Source organism: Anolis carolinensis, chromosome 5 (assembly GCF_035594765.1).
Source record: "Anolis carolinensis isolate JA03-04 chromosome 5, rAnoCar3.1.pri, whole genome shotgun sequence".
Taxonomy (NCBI): domain Eukaryota; kingdom Metazoa; phylum Chordata; class Lepidosauria; order Squamata; family Dactyloidae; genus Anolis; species Anolis carolinensis.
This window is the reverse complement of record NC_085845.1, coordinates 18700174-18720424: the sequence shown is the minus strand read 5'-3', so window position 1 is coordinate 18720424 and position 20251 is coordinate 18700174. Positions and strand designations below refer to the sequence as shown.

Below are 20251 nucleotides of genomic sequence, written 5' to 3'. Positions count from 1 at the left end.
AAAGCTGTTAAAATCAATTTTTCAGCTGGCATGCTGAGACTTGAGGCATCATGTGCTTGTCATCATATGCTAGTTGAAGCAGCTTATGTTGAGTGGTTTGTCTGAGTTGCAACCCTGGAAATCTCAGGTAGACCTCATTGATAAGCAACACTTGGGAAATGTAGTGGTTTTGGTCTAAAGTTTCTGGAATGTTTCAGTCAATAATCCCTGTTATAGTTCAAAATGAGAACTTTTCCATGCTATGTTGGTAATTTTTGCTTCAAGTCATAGCAAACCTGCAATTAGAATTATGTCTTTCGGAGATAGCAGTGGCCACTTGGGAGCTGATGAGAACCAACTTGGTGGAATTGGTGTCCAGTGGGATAGCCAGTCGGCAAGGCCATTTGCCTACTTTGACCATTGCCATATTCATTGCACAAAGAGCATTTTATCATCTTAAATGAGTGTCTGCTTGCATGAGTAGCCAGGACAGCTCTGCGACTATGTAAATAGAAAAAGCCAGTTGCATGTGCAACCAATATAGTGCTGCATTTTGTCACCAGGAGACAAAAGCTGTTTGATAAGGTGATGGTCAGAGTAATCGACTGGTTGTAGTTTGCACCTCTTTGCTACTGAATAACAAATTCTGTGTCCGCTCATGTTCTATTTGATCAGCATGTGCGTCTAAATTTGGAAATTCATTCCTTTGGACTACATCTCCCAGCATCCCTCAGCTAGCATGGACATTATCTCTAAGTTTTGCAAACGATGGAATAATTTCAACCATTGTTCCTTTTGTTTTAGAAATCTTCTTCCATTAAAGAAAACTTGGGTTTTTTCCCGTTTCTGGTGCATGTGGCCATGGTGAATAATGAGCAGAAAAATATAATAGAAAAACATAGATTGAGGGGAAAACCCAGAAAACACCTTGGGTTTATATGAGGAAGGAGTGACTTGTTTGTAAGAGTGTGTGTAAAATGATTCAATGTGTGAATCTTTTTTTCTGCATGTGTGAGCAATATGTTTTCATCATTCTAGACAAGATAATAGCTGTTCCTTCCACTGGAAGTGTAGTAAATATGGGTGCCAAATGCACTTAATTTGATAATAGTATTGATTGTGTTGACATATGTTGCCAAATAGCAGGTATGGGACTCAAGATAACAAGTGTGGTTGGAATGCAGGCTTATTAAGCCTTTTACAGCTTGTCACTTCTTCACCACAGCTTGTTACAAATCCCTCTTCGATCTCTGCAAAATATTACTATTGATAGCAAGGAGAGATGAACGTGACAGTTGAAAGGCCATTTTTCTCATTCACAACTTTCAAGCCTTAGTGATTCCATAGACCAGAGATAAAATCCAGTATTCCAGAACATTTTGAATGGCAAAATGCAGCATCCATCATCCATTAGCTATCCTGGTTAGGGCTGATGGGAACAGAAGTCCCCCAAAAATCCAGCAGGCTTTGTGTTGCCCAAACCTGCCATATACAGAACTGGAGTGAACAACAGAGAATGATGGCAATATGATGTCTTGCCTAGGGGGTTCTTATAAAGCTTGCATGCCATGGACATGTTTGCATGAAAAATAAATATAAATTGTGCCATCTCTGTTTAAAATTTAAATTCAGTTTTAGAAAACAATTATTCATGATTGTCTTTATATTTCATCTTGGACAGACGATGGAAACATTTGCTCCCCTGAGACCTGTGGACAGAACAGGACCAGATGACGACATGGAAGTGTTTTCAGAAGACAGGTGACTTGCTTAGAAATCCTTCTATCCAAGGTTTTAGTTAACACCAGGGTATGGAAGAGTAATTTGGGAGGCTAGACTTCCCAGAATCATCCATCCAGTATGGTTATTGGCTATCACAGCTAGGGGACTCAGAGAAGTCATACATTGCTCACTCTGCCTTGAGTTTAGAGTATTTTTACCATTTTTATTACAAATATCAGTAGTGGGGAGAGGTGAAAAAGAGAAGAAAAATCATACATACCAATTATTCTTAATATTTTGTTGTTGTTGACTACCGTCAAGTTGACTTCACCATGAATGGGGACCTCAAAGTCACCATATCACCACAAGAGTTCTACTCAGGTCTGTTGGTCTTTTCTAGTGAGCCATATCTTCTCATGATATGGCTGAAGTATGACAGCCTCAGCTTTAGCCATTTTGGCTTCTAAGGAGAATTTAGATTTGATTTACTGTAGGACCCATATCAGTTTTCTTCATTTTCCAGCTTTTACAACCATACGTAGAAACAAAAGGTTGAGTGGCCTGGGCAATCCCAAGTTTAGCACACATATTACAATGGCTATCTTGGATGAAAACAGCTTGTTTATCCTGATGCAATAGCTGTTACTAGTTGAGAGAAAACCAAAAACATTTCCTCTCTGAGCAAGATAATGACGTTACCTGGTTCCTTTTCTTTCTCTGTAACCAGAGAGATCTTTTCCATATGTGTCTCTAAAGTGGAGGTGAATATGCATGATTTGAGCTTTAAAATGCTGCACTCAGAATATTCTTTTCAGTCGTGTTTTAGAAATATTCTAGTATTTTGTGTGGAAAAGTGGTCTTGTACTTGCACACTTTTAATCCAAACTTTTTCTCCTTTATTATATATAGCAAAGACAGTGAAAGTGACGGTGACATATTCAGACACTCTCAGGTTAGTATTTTATTCATTCTTATTTATTGACTAAGGTTAGTCCCCCCATTTAAAAAAAATCTAATTAGATTTGTATTATTCTCCATGAAATTCCCTCCCCAGAAGCATTCACTTGATACTAGCCATTTCTGAGTGCCAAGTTTCAAAAAGGTTTTCTTCCCCTGTGCATTCAATAGATATGTTTCTGCTGACTTTCTCCCTCGGATGGTTATATTTTAATGGGATTTGAAAGGGTTTTAATCTATTTGTGTCTTGATGCTGTGCTGTTCTCAAAGGCATTTGGTTGGTTTGCATGGAAACAAAATGCTGGACTTTGATCCGATAGGTTAGGGTTTGTTTTATATTGTTAAGTAAGAAAAATAGTAAAGTGTAGACTTGCCCTAATACTTGGAATCAACTGCCTTGGAGATTATTTAAAAGAAATACACAGGGAGGCTCGCTTTTCCAGGATTCACCTGGAACAGAGCTAGCATGTTGGAAGCACCGAGGGAAAATAAATGGCAGCTAAATCAAGGATTATCTCACACCACAGAACTTTAGCACTATTATTATATTTTAACCACCATACTTCTGTCCTGTGGAATCCTAGAATTTGAAGGTTAAGGAAAAATGTGTTGTCGAAGGCTTTCATGGCCTGAATCACTGGGTTGCTATGAGTTTTCTGAGCTGTATGGCCATGTTCCGGAAGCATTCTCTCCTGACGTATTAAAAAACTATAAAATGAGGACAAAAAATAAAGAACAACATTCAGAAAACAGGGGAATTCTAGACAAGAAGTAATCAATGCCTGCTAACACCTCCCAACAAAGAATTCCCCTAGGCAGGAAGCAGCCAGGCTTTGAAGCTGCGATGCTTTTCAGTGCTAATCAAGCTTGCCAATTGCAACATTCACACTTGCCTCAAACAAGACAAGAGTTCTTTCTCCCACCCTGGACCTTCCACAGATATATAAACCTCACTTGCCTAGTTTCCAGCAGACCTCATGATCTCTGAGGATGCCTGCCATAGATGTGGGCGAAATGTCAGGAGATAATGCTTCTGGAACATGGCCATACAACCCAGAAGACCTGTAGCAACTTAAGGAGAAATGTTAAGAATTCTCAACCAGGAGAGCTCTAGTGCCTCACCAAATTATAAAATTCAAAATTCCATAGGATGCAGCCATTTCAGTTAAAGTAGGATCAAAATGCTTTAACTCTGTTGAGTGAAAGGGTCACTTGGCAATACTTGGAGTGGTGAACCAGTGAAAAAAGTATAAAAGGGAGCCCATAGTAACTATCATTGCTGGGCCCTACCAAGACGATGCTTCATAAAAACTGCCCAAGAAGCCGAGTTGCCAATACCAGCCTTATGGAAATTCCAAGTAAATGTCTGTGTTATAGATATCTTTGAAGAGCTATAAAAATGAATGCTGACAAATAGTAACATCTTAAAATAAAATAAGAGGTTGTTTCTGCGTGTAAAGGGATATCTAGAATAATATAGTTGTCAGAGTGAAAGGTACTTGTAATAATGACAATTTCACTAAAGGCAGTTTCAGCAGGTTGCATGACAAGGAATATCTAAAATTTCTTCATTATAGGTACAAGAGCCCTCTCGACATGTCAGTCTAAGTTAGAGCTGTGGTAATAATGTAGTGTTTTCTCCAATCCCTCTTTGATTCTGTTTTGCAGAGAAAACAAAACTCATGTCCTCCTGAGTGTCTTGCATTTTCCTCAGAAGTGTTTGTTTTGGCAGGGAATGGCTTGCTGTGGAGTGTAGTTCCAGTGGAGTGTTTTCATGGTAGGTCAAGATATGCAGGGAGGACAGGATAAGGCTGCAAGCGATGACTTAATTGATCTCCTAGAGGTGAGATTTGTACAAGTGACTGTGTGATTCAAAATGCAAGGTCTCTTCGCCAGTACATTACACAGTTAGCAGGTTTGTTGTTGAACATCATGAAGCACAAAGTCAGGAGACCTGTGCAGTGCAGCGTGGAGTGTGTTCCCTGTTTTGTTTTTATATAATCACCTGTTTCCTTCTATATGTTTTGCTGCTAATCCTGGTGGATGTTTTTGCTTCCCCTCTTAATACTTTCTTCTGTGAACTGAAATTTGTTCCTTCTCTTTAGGGTTTAAGGATTAAGAGAGGGCAATCCTATGGTTAGAACGAGAACGCTTTGTTCCCTGTCAATTCTGTTTCCTTTCTTTCTATCTTTGCACCTTTTTTTACCGAAATTCCCGTAGGCGTCTTAGTCTCTAGAAAGCAGAGAGAGGTCAGCTGCTTTTTGTTTTGGCGGAAGTAGGTGGACTGTGGATTTTCTCCCTTTTCTAAGGAAAGTTACTTTTAAGAAGACTGGGACTCAGAGCATAATCCCACCATTGTTTAGTTCTGTTTCAGCATGACATTGTATTTGTTCTTCTACATTGTACCTTTCCAAGTTACTGTGTGGTCTAATCTAGGGTAGAAAGGAAGATGAGATGGCAAGATACATTCAGTACCATCACAAATAAATCAATTTTATCTGTCTATATAACCCAAGGTCTTGATATGACTTCTGGAACTAACACTCACTTTTTTGGGTTTAGCAAATTTTCTAAAGTTATCCATGTACTGTACTTCTAATGGTTTCTTTCCAACCTGAAGTGAGAAATGTCTTGCTTTAGATAAACTAGTATTCTCTGGAAACTATACCCTTTGGTCAATACTTCTTTTTGTAACCTTATATTTTTACAGAATTGTGATGCTTTCATAATAAACCTGAAAAGAAATAGAACTACAGTAGTCAGTTTTGTTAATTTCATTTAAGTAGCCAAATCATCTGCAGAACCAATGGTCAGGCAATTCAATTACATAATGGAGGACTGGATCTTGAATGCCAGGAGATGGTAAAAATGAGCTATGCTCTAATCTCACCAAATCAATCTCAGTTCTAAATCTTATTCCTGCTGATACAAAATTCCAAGTAATAGATGAATACCAGGATGGCCACTCAGACACTCCTCCTCCTTTTAACCAAGTTAATTCATTTTAGACTTTGATGTAAGGTTCATGTTAGTCAGAATGATGGACAAGTTCATTGGGTGCCAGTGACTGACTATACTCTGCCAAGTTGTGCAATAAGATATGTATAATTGGTAGCCAATTGCTTTCTCCACCTTTACTCTTCCAAAATAAGACCTGTACCTTTAAAGTGTCCATGTGTCCTTTTCCATGTCTGGTTATTCTAGTAGTGTACCCAGACTTGTACCATGATGTCCCAGGCTGGAAAAGAAGAGGAGAAGAACACAGCCCTGGGCCACATGTCTTAAGTTAAGACTAATGCATAATCTCCATAGTGTCCAAATCAGCCAGTCTGGTGTAATGATTTGAATGTCAGATCAAGATCAGTGATTTTGGGCCAGTTATTCCTTCTGAGCTTGACTTACTTTAGAAGCTTGTTGTGAAGATAGAGATAGGGAACATAGCACCAAGTCTAATGCCTGGTGCTCTTCAGTGGAATATGTTGTGATAGATGGATGGATGGATAGACAGATAGGCAGACAGTACAAAGAAGTCCAAGTAGCTGTGTGGTTCAATTATTATGGAATACCAGATCATCATTTAAAGAATACATTCATATTCTTAAATTAAAACCCTTAACGCTTTTATGTATTCATAGCGCTTTGCTACCCCACTTACTCTCATAACTGCATCCTTGGACTTCGATCATTCTTCCCAAACTAAAAATTCCAGGAATCTTTAAGATGGAGCCATAGCAGTTAAAGTGGTGATAAAGTGACATAATTGTGTAGTGTGTTTCTCTAGTTATAGAGGAGACCACAAGGACTATCTAGTCCAACCCTCTGCCATACAGGAACATACAATCAAAGTATCCCCTGACAGATGGCCAATCCAGCCTCTGCTTTAAAACCTACAGAGAAGTAGACTCCACCAGACTCCAAAGCAGCATTTTCCACTGTCGAACAGCTCTTTCTGTCTAGGAGTTCTTTCTAGTGTTTAGGTGGAATCATTTTTCCTCCAATTTGAATCCATTGCTCCATGTCCTAGTTGCAATGTGATATGATTCATTAAGCTTTGGACTTCAACTCTAGAGACCAAGGTTCAAATCCTCGCTCAGCCATAGACACCGACTGTGTGACCTTGGGCAAGTAATACTCTTTCAGCATCAGAACAAGGCAAAAGCAGACCTCTCCCAAATAAATCTTGCCAAGAATATAAGTTCTCATAGATCCAAAGTGATTTGAAGACATACAAATAAAGCTATCAGTTCCCTCATGACAGACCTCTCCCTAAAGCTCACGGGAAGTATCCTCCTTCACAAGGTTGTTGTGAGGAGACAGTGAATCTTGGAACAAGATATTAAAAATACTGTACACCTTTGTTCCCCTGCTTTAAAAGGTGATAAAACTGTGTTGAATTGCCTTACATTCCTGTGCTATTAGTTACACACTGATCTGACAGACTGAACTTCTCTTCCAAAAATGAAATATGGAACCATATGGTTATAAATAACCGTTTGAAGTGAATTTATATTTCAGTTGGCATTTTATCACAGGAAAGGCATAGAATTTACCCTGAGATCTCATTATTTGAGTATTAAAGGGTCAACAAAATGTTACATTCTTTTGGAATAGTTTTACATTCCACAGCCTTTCTAAGCCTGTTGCTTAGGGGATTTAAAAGCATACTTTTTAAAACAAATGATGTTATTCAGAGCTCACCAACAAGAGCAAGCTATGTACCCCTTTGCCTGCCTACGGGATCATAAATGAAGGTCGCATCTTTTCTCTGTTAGATCTTAATGAACTGAATTGTAAGGTAGAACTGGATCACCAGAACCTGTGCATTTCCTCTGTTAGATCTTAATGAATTGAATTGCAAGGCAGAGAAAGGTCATAAGTGACACATCAATGACCTTAGTTTTGCCAGAAGGTGTTAATCCATCCTTTGCCCACATTCTGTGTGTGTGCCAGCTTATGGCAACCTCATGAATTTCGTAGGATTTTTTTAGGCAAGGAATACTCAGAGGTGCTACTTGCTTCTGCCCTGCACATTTATAGGTTTGTCTTTTGCAGATTTGATTATTCACAATATTGATTAATATGTTATCTCTAAGTCCTCTGGTTCACTTCTGTGGTTAACTTCCAACAGAGTCTAAAGAGATGTTCATCAGATCCAAAAAAGGTTGTTGTTTTTATTTCATGGTGGTCCTATGCCCCTAACTCCCAGTGAATGAGGAAGGATGACTTCATAACACTTGGTATTCATGGGCAACCTCCCATCTAACTAGAGCTTGCCCTGCTTAGTTTATAAAATCAGATGTAGTCAGGCAGCTCTTGGTGTACTCCAATGGCCCTTTAAACCCACATCTCTGTGTTCTTAGTATTGACATTTGATAAGTTACCTTGTTTAGTAACTAACAAGCTCTCTAAATCTTCCAGCTTACAAATAAAAAGAGATTGGATAATATACCAATCAGTATTGCAGTAAAGGTAAAGGTTTCCCCTTGACATTAAGTCTAGTTGAGTCCAACTCTGAGAGGTGGTGCTCATCTCAATTTTTAAACGAAAGAGCTACCATTGTCTGTAGACATCTCATGTGGTCAACATGACTGCATGGAGCACCCTTACCTTCCCACCAGGGCAGAACCTATTCATCTACTCACATTTGCATGTTCTTGAACTGCTAAGTTGGCAGAAGCTGGGGCTAATGACAGGAGCTCACCCTGCTCCGCCGATTCAAACCGCTGACCTTTCAGTCAGCAAGTTCCGCAACTCAGCAGTTTAACTCACTGCACCACCAGTTTAACTCACTGCACCTTCATATAAATCATTGCCCTGTAGGCTGGGGGATTCTGGGAGCTGTACTCCATCTCATTTTTTTCCAAGCTCTGCTTTGTAAGTAAACAAAGTGAAAATAATGCATATAAATCAGAGATAATCAATTAGCCCTTCAGATGCTTTTCAATTGCAGCTCCTAGCATTCTCCACTGGCTATGCTGGTTAGGGCAGCTGGTATTGGCAGTTTAACACTATCTGGAGGACCCATGATACAGATCTGTGATGGAATCTTGCTTGGAATATTGTGTGTCCTGGAGCAGTTGCATTCTCCTCTTTCTGTCAAGGCTAAGTCATCATTTACCATCAGTGGAGATCCTTAGCTTTCCTGGCAACTCTCTGCCCCCTGTTCTTGCATTATAATTCACACAGATACAAGTGAATCCTCAAATAGATATGTGAAAGTGCTTGGATATCAGCAACATCTTTGAGCATTTTTTTTATAAAATCCATTTGCCAAGACATTGAGCCCTCTACGTATGTTTAGGGCATGACTGGAAATTCACTGCAACTCCCTTGGGTCTCCGCTGCATCATTCTTCTGAAGGCTTTATGGATTATTCATTGCATTATGAGCTGCATGAGTGAACAAGTAGCCCATTGCGTGTTTCTCACGTTAAAGGACAGAGATCCTGTTTTATTCCACAACAAGGCTGCATTCTGCTACATGTTTTAAACTTGCCTTCTGAAATGTGTGTGTTAAATGTTGCTGTCAAGGAAGGAACGGACTGAATTTTTAAGGTTTGTGCTGATATATGCTTCATTCTGCAGTTTTGCGAAACAGTGTATTGGCAGGGTATGGCTTGTTGACAGCTGCTTTGTGAATATTCTGGTCTGTTTACATCTAGTTGCCCAAGAAAATGTTCCGGTTGTACAGACTCAGTTCCTCTACTGAAGTTCCTGTTGAGTGGCAACCGAATGTGTGCAGGCTCTTGCATTGCTTCGAAAGATCATTGGCAGTTTGAAATTACAGCAAAGTGACAACACAAGAAGAGATTAAACTTCCAGTACAGTTTGTCTTGTAGAGAAAGGGAATAAGAATGTTTATTTCTATCCTCTGGCAAATTAAGTTCCTTGGGTGTTACTTGAGCTTTTAAGTCCTTCCTTAGCAAAAGTGTAGGGTGGGAAGGAGGGACACAAAGAGGACAGGACATGTTGTTGAACGGTGCAAAACAAATAGCTTGAAATGTTTGCACTAAACTGGTTTGGATTAAAGACACTATAGCCAAGGAAACATTTTTTTACTTTAAAAAAAAACACAAAAAACCTTTGCAGTGTTTTTCTCTTTTAGAAAAAGTTGACATGACTTATATGGGGAAGAAAGAGAAATAAAAAGTTGTGCAATTTATTAGGGTCATGACAGTTGAAAAACCAGTTCTTTCAACATTCAGAGTGGGTTTGTGTTTTTTGTTTTTTTGTTTTTTGCTGTCGAGTAAAATATTTCCTTCACTATTCGAAATATCCTTTTTTCCCCCTCTATGCTTGTAAAATCTCTGTCCTTATTTAGCTAGTCATTCAATTCAAATGATGCACTTGTTTGTGTTGTATTTTACTTTTTGGTACAGATATAAAATGTTCTTTGTAGGAATTACAAAGTTTCCCAGTGCGACTCTGTGGACAGCATCTGCTGGACACTAACTATCTAGTCATGCTGGAAGACCTAGAGAAGTGAACCCAAAGTGTTTTGCATAAAATAACATGATCCCATGTCACTGAAGTGTCATCTTCCTCTTCTGGCCCATGACATTCTTCCAGGGCAGTATATTCCCTTGTCATTCTCATTATGGCTTTACCCATTAAGTTTGATTCCTGAAATGTCTAATAGCTGAATGGGAAGAGTATTGTGTGAATGCACTCTGTTTACTCAACTCTCCCTAAAACTTCAGGCACTCATTCAGCCTACACAGATATACTGATAGACCATACAGCAACCATGTCCTCAGTGGATATGTTCCTGGACTTACCATGGTAGTTATAAGCAAACTATTGAAATGAATTGCTCCTTGTGGAAGAATAGCATGGAGGCATGCTGAAGGACTTGGAAAATGCCTAGAAAGAGCATTGTTATGGATGTGGATAAGTGAAACTGTGGGTACCAGCAGATAATGGAGCCATACTGTTCTCCACTTAAACTGCCATGGCTTCATGAGGGACCATGATTAATGTCTTCCAACTCAGTCATTTTCTTTCTTCTGGTTGTTTTGTTTTAACTTGAGACCATCCGTTATAAATGGTAATGAATAAAGCTGGACCTCTATCTTAGCTTATGCCTTAAAATAATATTAAGTAATTGTATGACAGGTTGATTTTGACACTTAATCGATATCGTGGTGCAATTACCAAAATGAGTTCAACCAAAAAACCACACCTGTTTTGAATACAGTGTTCTTGTTCTCTTTCTTCTCTCTTCCTCTAAGTTAGTTTGGCAGACATGCAATGCAAATATATGATAGGTCTTTAAATGTCTAGTAATAGTTTCATATTTACATTTTGGATGTTGTTTGGTTTTCAAGACTGTTCTGGGTGTAGTACAGAAGTCTAAAGCAGGACAAGGAATTTTGCAAACTGGAAGCCATAGTTTCTCCCAAAATCAATGGTTGAATTAAAAAGAGAGAGATCAGAATTACACACCCAGAAGCCTATGGGTGACATGATTTTCCATACAATTGATCTCCATCATACCTCCCATTCCTAAAAATGTGCAGAATAGCAAATTTAAGAAATCCGAAGAGTCTTTGAGTGTCTTCCTTACCAAAGGATCTTTAATATTGTTGTTTCTGTTGGAGGACATCTGGAATTTATTTTAACAGCATGATACATGCTGAACTAGATTGCCAATATTTTTGTATCAAATCCTGTAAGCAGTTGGCAGTGTGATTGACATGGAGGCTATAGTTGAGAAGCATACTATGTACTTTTCATATGTGCGTAACAAGCCTATGGTGTAGATTTGGGGGCAATTTTGCGAGGGAAGGGCAGGACAATTAACCCGGCAGCTACAGTTTTTGGCAGCCGGCTGCTGTGGATCTCTGCTCTCTATTTTGCTTTATTCTCAATGGGTTTGGGAGATTTCCTGCCACAAAACCCAACATGCTTCCCAGATGCTCAAGATCATTAACAGCAGGTTCCAGATGCAAGCTTTGAAGTAAAACCTTATACATGTCCATTGAGAAACAAATTCCAGCTAGCAGGATCTGTCTCTTATTCTTAAGTAACTGTGAACAACCAGAATCTCAATTTTAATCTATTCAAAGGGAGCACAGCTAAAAGCACAGATGGCTGCTCAGTTTGTACTCCTTTGAATTTCATTGGATGAGTCCCAGGTTTTTTTGCTCTTTCTCTCTTTTTCATCTTTTAGATTGCAAATCTGTCACTTTTTAAAAAACAGAATATATTTGAGATGTTTCAGGAAGATTTTCAGCTGAAGAATAGGATAAAAGTTGCTGCTGCTAGACATAGCGGTATTAGTAGTAATAGCAATGGTGATGTGTCTTAATAACAATGATAACTTACAGTAGTAATACTAGTACATTTTAACTCTCATTTGCAGTGTCAGCATATAGAGCTCTGTATTTACAAAAAGATTCCCATTGTTTTGAAGAACTATCCACAGTTGTAAACTGCCATGGACTGGGGAAAAGACTAGATAGATAAATACTCCACTAACATCTGATGGCCGTTAATCTTTTTACAATCTTTTCTCTGGTTGCTTTCGTCAGCATTTGTAATCTATTCCTGGAGAGTTGAGCAGTGTCTTTCTTCTCTCTCTCTTTTTACTGCCTGCATTATCTTCTTCAGAAAACAGAATTTCCCCCTCCTGGAGAGAGAACTGGTGTATTTGCACGTACTTTTGTATTCCTTGTGGACAGAGTTCCTCTGCTCCCTTCATTTTGCAGTGAGATAGAGAGAGCGCTGTGATGAACTCAGGCGATAAATCCAGATAGGTTAAGCCCACAGAAAAAGCAAATAGCGCAGGGAAGAAAGAGAAGTGAGTTCTGTGGGCTCAAAGAGGCACAGCATTTCTCAGATATCATGCAAGTGAGCTGTTTGACAGCAAAGAACGGCTGCTTTCCCTCCTCCCTCTGCTATAAATTATAGATCACCTACTTGGCGACGCTTAGGAATGGAGGGGGGGGGATGAAATGGATGAGGATTGGTTGGACTGGGAAGCATTCCTGGTGGCTGGATTATTTCCCAGGGCGCTCCAGCATCCAGTTGTTTAAATGCCAAAGCCCCACTCCGGTTTGGGTTTGCGCAACAGTGGCTTGTAATATCCCAGAGCACCTCCATAAATAGTCCGGTTCTCCCCCACACCCAGGCAGAAAACAACCACAGGAAACCAAGGGACGTGCAGCCAGCCCAGCTTGGCTGGCACTCATTGATTTCCACCAGCAGCCCAGACTCGCTAGAGAGCATTCACCTACCTTCCTCGCTTAAGCTCTTCATCTCATCGACTCTGGACTATCTCGAGGGGACGGGTCAGTGGCCGGAGGTGTCTCCTTCCAAAGTACTCTCAGTTGCTACAGCAGCCTTAGCAACAGTGACACTTGTGTGAGCAGGGCTGGCATTTTTACTTCGACTTTTCCAGTGTCAGAAAAATTGCATTTTCCGGAGAAGGCAGGACCTTCACTGTGCCATCATCATTAGATTGGTAACTGGAGATTGTATCAACTACTTGCATTTTCAGAGAGAGAGAATTTCTGGGCTGCTTGCTGACATTTTTAACCAAGGAGAAAGTTTTGGAGATATTAAGTTTGTGGGCTCTTGGATGCTAAGTCACATGTTATTTTGCATAAAAGGAGAAACAGCCTTGATTTTATGCAAGCATTTATAGCAGCATTTTCCCTCCCACTTACTCTGAACATTGCAAAATATATTTAGGAGGAGGGCATACCCTGTTTCTCACTTTTGGGGATTTGTTCCAGTGTTTGACCATGAAGATCCAGGAGCATCCCAGCCTTCCCGAAACCAAATTACAGAGGAACCAAGACCCTGATGGCCAGGAAGAGACTTTTGTATCAGAAGTGCCTCGACTGGACTTGACTGCCTTGTGCAGCGACAACAACTGGGAAGGTACGGTAGATTGAGTGTTGGCATGAGTGAAGCTGATGCATTTCCATTCCTCTTTTTGTGAACAATCTATAGGAATAAGAAACCTGTTTGGATGCAAAACCAAATATTGTACTGAAAAAAATGTATTGATGTCTTGCTGTCAGGATGGAGGAAGATGCAGGGAACATTTTTGTTCTCTTGTTTGGTCTGTTTACTGTAGTTTTGAGATGCTAAACCTATTGTATTGGCACTCTTGTGTGGTGCACCCAAAGTGGCACAGTTTTGTGTCCAGCTGTTAAGGGGTTTCCTCCTGACTTCTTAGAATCTTATAATAAATATTGGGGAGAGGGAGAAACCTTTTTTTTTTCATTTCCTACCTTGAAATTCCTTTCCCATAAAAAATTCTGGGGGTTTTTGGGTTTTGAGTTAGGTTGTTTGTTTGATAGGAGATGTGTTTGCTTTTGATTTGTACATTGATTATGTTTCTAGTGATCCTGCTCTTTTCACCTTGGCAAGACCAAGATGTTTTGCATTAGTCATTTTAATGGTTTTCATATGTTTGGGCGCACAGACGTGCCTCCATCGGACTGTACTAAGAGAAAGACAGGGAGAGAAGAATCACTTTCACTTGATTGCATTTATTAAAGCCACAAAATTGAAAAGCACATTTTTAGTTTTGCATTCATGGGAAGCTTCTGGTAGTGAACTGTGTTTTAGCAAAAAAGTAATTTTTGTGGCTTTGCTCTTGGGAATCTTTCCAGAGCTAAAATAGCAAAGGAAACATCAGCCATCATGCCAAAATGCATCTGCTGGCCCTTGAAACTGAACAGTTGGAAGGTATCAGATACATTCCAGAGTTTATTTTTTACGAGATTTTAAAATCGTCTTTCCTTATTAACAATTAAGAGCTATAATTAAGGGTAGTTTGTTATCAGATCTCCCCCATGAAAGGGAAGATAGATTGATTTGATCTTTGCCCTGCAAGATTGAGGCAAAACTAATACTTTCATGCAATATGTGCAGTACTCTTGTCTTTCTATATAGAGAACTTCAGGAGGCAATGACAATTTATATATACATGCTATTTATGTATCAGTTCAGAATTTTAAAGCAGGGTCAGATCTGGCTGTTAATATTCAAACATGCAGTACAAGCAGCTGTGGCTGTTCTTGACAGAAGACACCAGGTGACATGCTGTTCTTTTTGCATGTTAGCTATTCACTAGAGACTCTTCCTCTGCATATAAAGTACACCTCAACGGAGTCCCTACAACAGTCTTTCTGCCACTATATTCCTTTAATATTCAAATTCTCTTTGCCTTGAAAACGGGATGGTTGTGTTTTTTTAAATCTTTTCTTAAGGTGACTGCAATGAAGGCTCCTTTTTCATTCCCTGTGGGTTCACCTGTCAATATGCTTGAATCAAAATATCTCCTTCTCATTTCTGAAATCTAGATGAAATGTTGATAGGGCTGAAGTGGGTGGAAGACAAAAAGACTATGTGGTGAATGACTCTTGACTTACTTCAACTTTACCCATTTTGTTGCCCACCAAATCTGTTAGATGATAAGGAGGGAATTGGTGGGCAGGTTTGGTGGGCATGTGTCTTCCTACCTGGCCTTTCTCTCACTCCTAAGAATTCCTTGGAGAAAAACAGATGGTGGACAGGTTGACAGCTGTTCCAGAACCTCCTGCATTCCTTGATGTGGCATTTAGAGCAGAATAAGATACAGGACACTGCCATCCCCCATTCCCCCCATGAGTTGTTGGTATGGGCCCATTTAATCATGAGTACTTGTGCACAACAGGAATCACAATTTTAACCTACTGACATGGAACACAGATAAAAGCCCACCCAGATGGCCTGCTCAGGAGGTTATGTGACTTTCACTTCTCAGGTAATTTACCATCCCTACCATTCTGTTGCCCGTGTTTCAATAGCTTAGAATCCAGATTCCAGTTGTGCACAGGTACTCAAGACACAACTACAAAATCTTCCAGGTGGGGTTTCTTACTAGGCATGCATAGGGTTGTGCACGACATCTTATATTTGGAATTTGCCAGTGAGCTTGAGCAGTTGAGAAGGATGCTTTTATTTTGTGGCAGGAAATCCTCCCTAATCCCTTTGAGGAAAATGCAGAATGGAAAGTAGAGATCCACAGGAAATTTAACCAAAATTGTAGCTCCAAACTCTTAAGCTGTGTAGAGTCAAGGTATCACTGTCCAGCTGAAAGAGATTATTGTTGACCAATCTCTGTAGCTTTCAAGTTGAGAAGAAGGCTCAATACTTTATTGTGATGGTCAGAAAGTAGAGGCCCACTTGCAAGGGCAAGCAAGAATAACGAAGGCTCGTTTGAAATATCTTGGGATAACAGAACTCTATCCACATACAGAACTCATATCTTAGCTTCATGGGAGGACCCTGGGCCCACCATTACATTTCTCATAAAGCAGGAGATCTTAATCATTGGTTCTCCAGATGCTTTGGACTTCACCTCGCGGAGTTGCTTTTTTTCTGTGTCAGAAACAACTTGAGAAACTGCAAGTCGCTTCTGGTGTGAGAGAATTGGCCATCTGCAAGGACATTACCCAGGAGACACCCAGATGTTTTAATGCTCAACATCAGAGTTGTTCAACATGGCTCATTTTCTGGAAGTTCAAGTCCAACACAATTAGAGGATCAAAATTTGAGGAAGCCTTTTCTGTTCACCCCAAAATATACTTGTTCTCTAACTTTCTAAGACAATCAAGTTTGCTGTGGCATTTGTAGTAATTGTTTTATTTGCCTGGAATTTATAATGTAGTTCGAGAACAATGTATGTTCATGATGAAGATGAGTTGTTGCAATCCTCCTTTTCCTCTTTCTTGGATTGGTCTATAACAGCCTTTTCCAGGAGTTCTGGGAACTGCTGCATCTCACTACCCAATCCCTAGGTTGCTTTCATTCCTTGGGTTAGTTGCATATGTAATCCCAGCCAATGTCAGGACCCTGGCTGCAGAGCACCAATAACCTTACACAGAGGCCAGTCTCTATCTAATATCTTTATTAAAGAAATATATAAAATCAATAAAAACAAGTGAAGAATATAGTTCAGAAGCAGACCTTTCAGATGAGGTCAAATATAGTCCAGAAATGTATTGTCCAATATAAGATATTAGAGTTCAAAGTTTTAATCCACTTGACCGAAACACACACTTTGCCAAGCAATAGTGTGGGGAAATAACAGAGTCTTTAAAGTCCAATGAAGCTTGACAACAAGGCTGGAAATAAACTTGATTCTTGACTAGATCCGTGACTGGAGGCAAGACGAACATGAAGCATGAAACAGAGTCTGTGGTAAAACCGTGAGACAAGGCAAGGCTTGAAGCTTGATCCGGGAAGCAAGGAACTGGGATTACGAAGTCCACACACGATCTCTCTCCTCAAGCTGATCAATTGACTCCGCAAAGAATCCCTCGCGCCAAACACCTATATTGGGTCTCGTTTTCCCGCCAACAGAACTCTTTCCCTAGAGAACGAGAAGCGAAACCCAACTCTGTCCAGATGCATGACTCCTTAGAATTTCCCAAGGGAAGCAGACCTAATCAGCCATTTGTTTGGCAGCGATTCTCAGGCTTCTCCGATTAGCCTCCCTGACTCCCCTATCTTTAGAATAATTTTCCCTCCTGGAAAACGGGGGGGAGTTCTGCCCAAGGCCTGTTTGAGGGCAAACATCAACATCCTGCAGGTGAAGAGACTCTGGCTCTTGCTGAACCGGCGAAAACCCCATGTTTTCCTCTTCGTCTGCCACAATAGTACTAGGAACAGGACTGCAAGGCCCATGAGTCGTCACAGCCAATCAGGCATTTTGTATGTGATGGCCTTATCAATGTAGCCAACTGACTGACTACATCGATTGATCTGTTCTATGATGCTATAGAGGGGAAACAAGAGAAGTTGAGCTTAAAAGTGGACATTTTTGTATAATAAATGAGACAAAACTTGTCAAGTTGTGGCATTTGGACATTGCTACAAACATTTCTGAAAAACTATAAGAAGATGTTTTGTTTTCCTTTATGAGCCGGAAATAAGTCAATGTTTATAGTTCTGAAATAAGCCGTATCAGCCTCTTGTATTTAGAGACGAAAGCACTCAGTAGGAATTGAGATGTTTTAATGCCTCCTAAGCAGCCATCATTTGTCACTTTTTTAGATTATTTAATTAAGTAGGTTGACACTTTAATATGCACCCACGCAGTTGAAGAGGAACATGGAGAACAGATGGTTTGGGCATGTGGTAAGCTTCAGTTTTAACTTTCTGAACAATCAGTCTTTGCAGATCTGAAGTGTGAAATCCATGCCTCTGCTACTCCATTACTTTTTAAAATCCCCCAGAACTAAATTTATGATGGTTTGAATGTCTGTTCTTACATTAACATGATTGGGTATCACATATGCATCAGTAACATCTATTAGGTTGGGCATGTATAAGGCTGGCAAGCTTTTTTCTGTGGTAGACCCATCCTTACACAGGCTCCTGTCACAGACCTTCAGAGATCTATACAGTAGCGTCTCACTTATCCAAGATAAACGGGCCGGCAGAACCTTGGATAAGCAAAAATCTTGGATAATAAGGAGGGATTAAGAAAAAAGCCTATTAAACATAAAATTACATTATGATTTTACAAATTAAGCACCAAAACATTATGTTTTACAAGAAATTGACACAAAAAGCAGTTCAATACACAGTAATGTTATGTAGTAATTACTGTATTTACGAATTTAACACCAAAACATTGCAACATTGACTACAAAAACAATGACTACTAAAAGGCAGACTGCCTTGGATAATACAGAACCTTGGATAAGTGAAGCTTGGATAAGTGAGAATCTACTGTACTTTTTATTCTGCTTTTTGACTCGTATGCAACACTTCAAGACATTTCAGTTCAGAATCACATTTTGTTGGAGAATCCACACAGGCATTACAGCTGTTAAGTTTTTTTCCCAAATTTCAGACACTTGCCATTGGCAGTTACAACTAAAACCAAATAACAACCAGAATGGTTGTATCCTTTCCCAAAACACCTTAATTTTCTTTCTTACACATGTAGTTTTGTACAAGGGGTACTGCACTCAGGTATACTGCCAGGATTCCTAGAATTTGTACAGCTGAAACTTTTCAATGTTTAAGATGGGTACTCATTCTGACAATACTATTGAGGAAAGTTGGCAAGAAATTACAGTTTTTCAGACATCTGAAAACCTGACATTTTACTTCCTCAAGATCAAAGCTAAACAATGTTTCCTAATCAGGAAAAGCATTATTTTAAACCTCTTGTAAGATCTTTTGTAGTTATTCTGCTTTTCTAAGAAGTTCTACTTTTTGAAAGCAGTTGTTGACTTCAGAATTCCTTTTTAGAATTACAAGTTCAAAGCTATAAAACTTAAACCATCTAATCCCATGGAGCTAAGAAGGAGCATGCAAACCAGCTTAGTAAAGTATCCAACTGCAGAATAGTAGGGTCCTCGTGGGATCGGGTGGGAATGGTCACAAGGTGAGACTGTAAACATGTTCCAGTATGTTGGCCACCCTGGCTTCCCCTTCTCCGCTCCACTACCAACTCTGTCCAAACACACAATGCATTGTATTTTAAACTTGGCAAATTAATCCGTCCAGCAGATTTAAGCTACCTCATGCTTTGCAGTGCAAGTCTGAGATGGTAGCTTTTGGTATCAGCTGTATGAACTTGGAATTAGTTGAATCTGAATATTTATTCTGTTACTTTCAGGTCTCCCCCAGGTTGGTGTGATAATGGAAACAAATCTGCCCATGGGGATTGGGGTCTTGTACCTCTGGAAAGTAACATTGCTACACTTTGGGTTTGAGTGTTTGAAAGGAGTAGTAGCTTGACCTGAAACCCATGGGTAACATAGAGTTTTGTGATGTCACAATGACAAAGAGGAAGGAGGAAGCAGAGCACACTGGGAAAATACAGGTGCTCCTGCTGGTCAGGTAGAATCATCTTCATCTTTAGGAATACAGAAAGACCATGAGTGGTGGTGTTAGAAAAACTTTTGGGGTATTTGCTATAGTACTGCAATCCCTCAGGAGATGTTATATGGAGGTGGCTATTACTGAATACTGTTGCGTACTCAATTCCTAATCTTCTCCGGATCCTGTGACTGTGTTCTTTTCCAGCTTTATTTCCCCCAACATTCCATATTAGGAGCTTCCATGATCTAGACTCTTATACAGGTTGAGCATCCATCATCTGAAATGTTTGGAACCAGAAATGTTTTTGATTTCAGGATAATGAAATATCTTGGAGATTGGACCCAAGTCTAAACATAAAATTCATTTGCTTCATATACACATAGATATTAGGTAGTTTTGTAAGGTACTTTAAATAATTTTGTGGATGAAAGCAAATTAGTATACACGGAATCGTCTACCTCAGCCATTCATGGGGACAATTTTGGATTTTTGAGTATTTTGAGTTTTAGAATTCCCAAATAAGGAATGCTCAACCTGCATATATAAAGGCTGTCTGTCTTGCTTTTGGCAGGCTGTAGCAAGGGTGATATGCTCACAACACTTCTGTTTTGGAACCCAAGAAAAGCATGCTGAAGCAATGAGTCTTAAGTGTTTTTTTTCCAATTTATACTAATCTAAGGAATAGCTGAAAGGATATAGCAAATCTGAATAGAGGAAGAGATGTTTTTATTACACTATGCACTACACAGATT

General features: G+C 39.6%; 1 protein-coding gene across 4 annotated transcripts in view; it reads left to right on the top strand.

Moving 5' to 3' along the window:
- Positions 1–20251, top strand: part of fam13a (family with sequence similarity 13 member A) — a 154647-nt gene that overhangs the window by 116936 nt on the left and 17460 nt on the right. For all 4 annotated transcript variants that reach the window (XM_008111041.3, XM_008111040.3, XM_008111042.3 and 1 more), the window contains 3 exons: positions 1661–1740; positions 2611–2653; positions 13397–13544. In XM_008111041.3, the coding sequence (XP_008109248.1) occupies positions 1661–1740; positions 2611–2653; positions 13397–13544 (271 nt within the window). The remainder of the gene's footprint in view (positions 1–1660; positions 1741–2610; positions 2654–13396; positions 13545–20251) is intronic.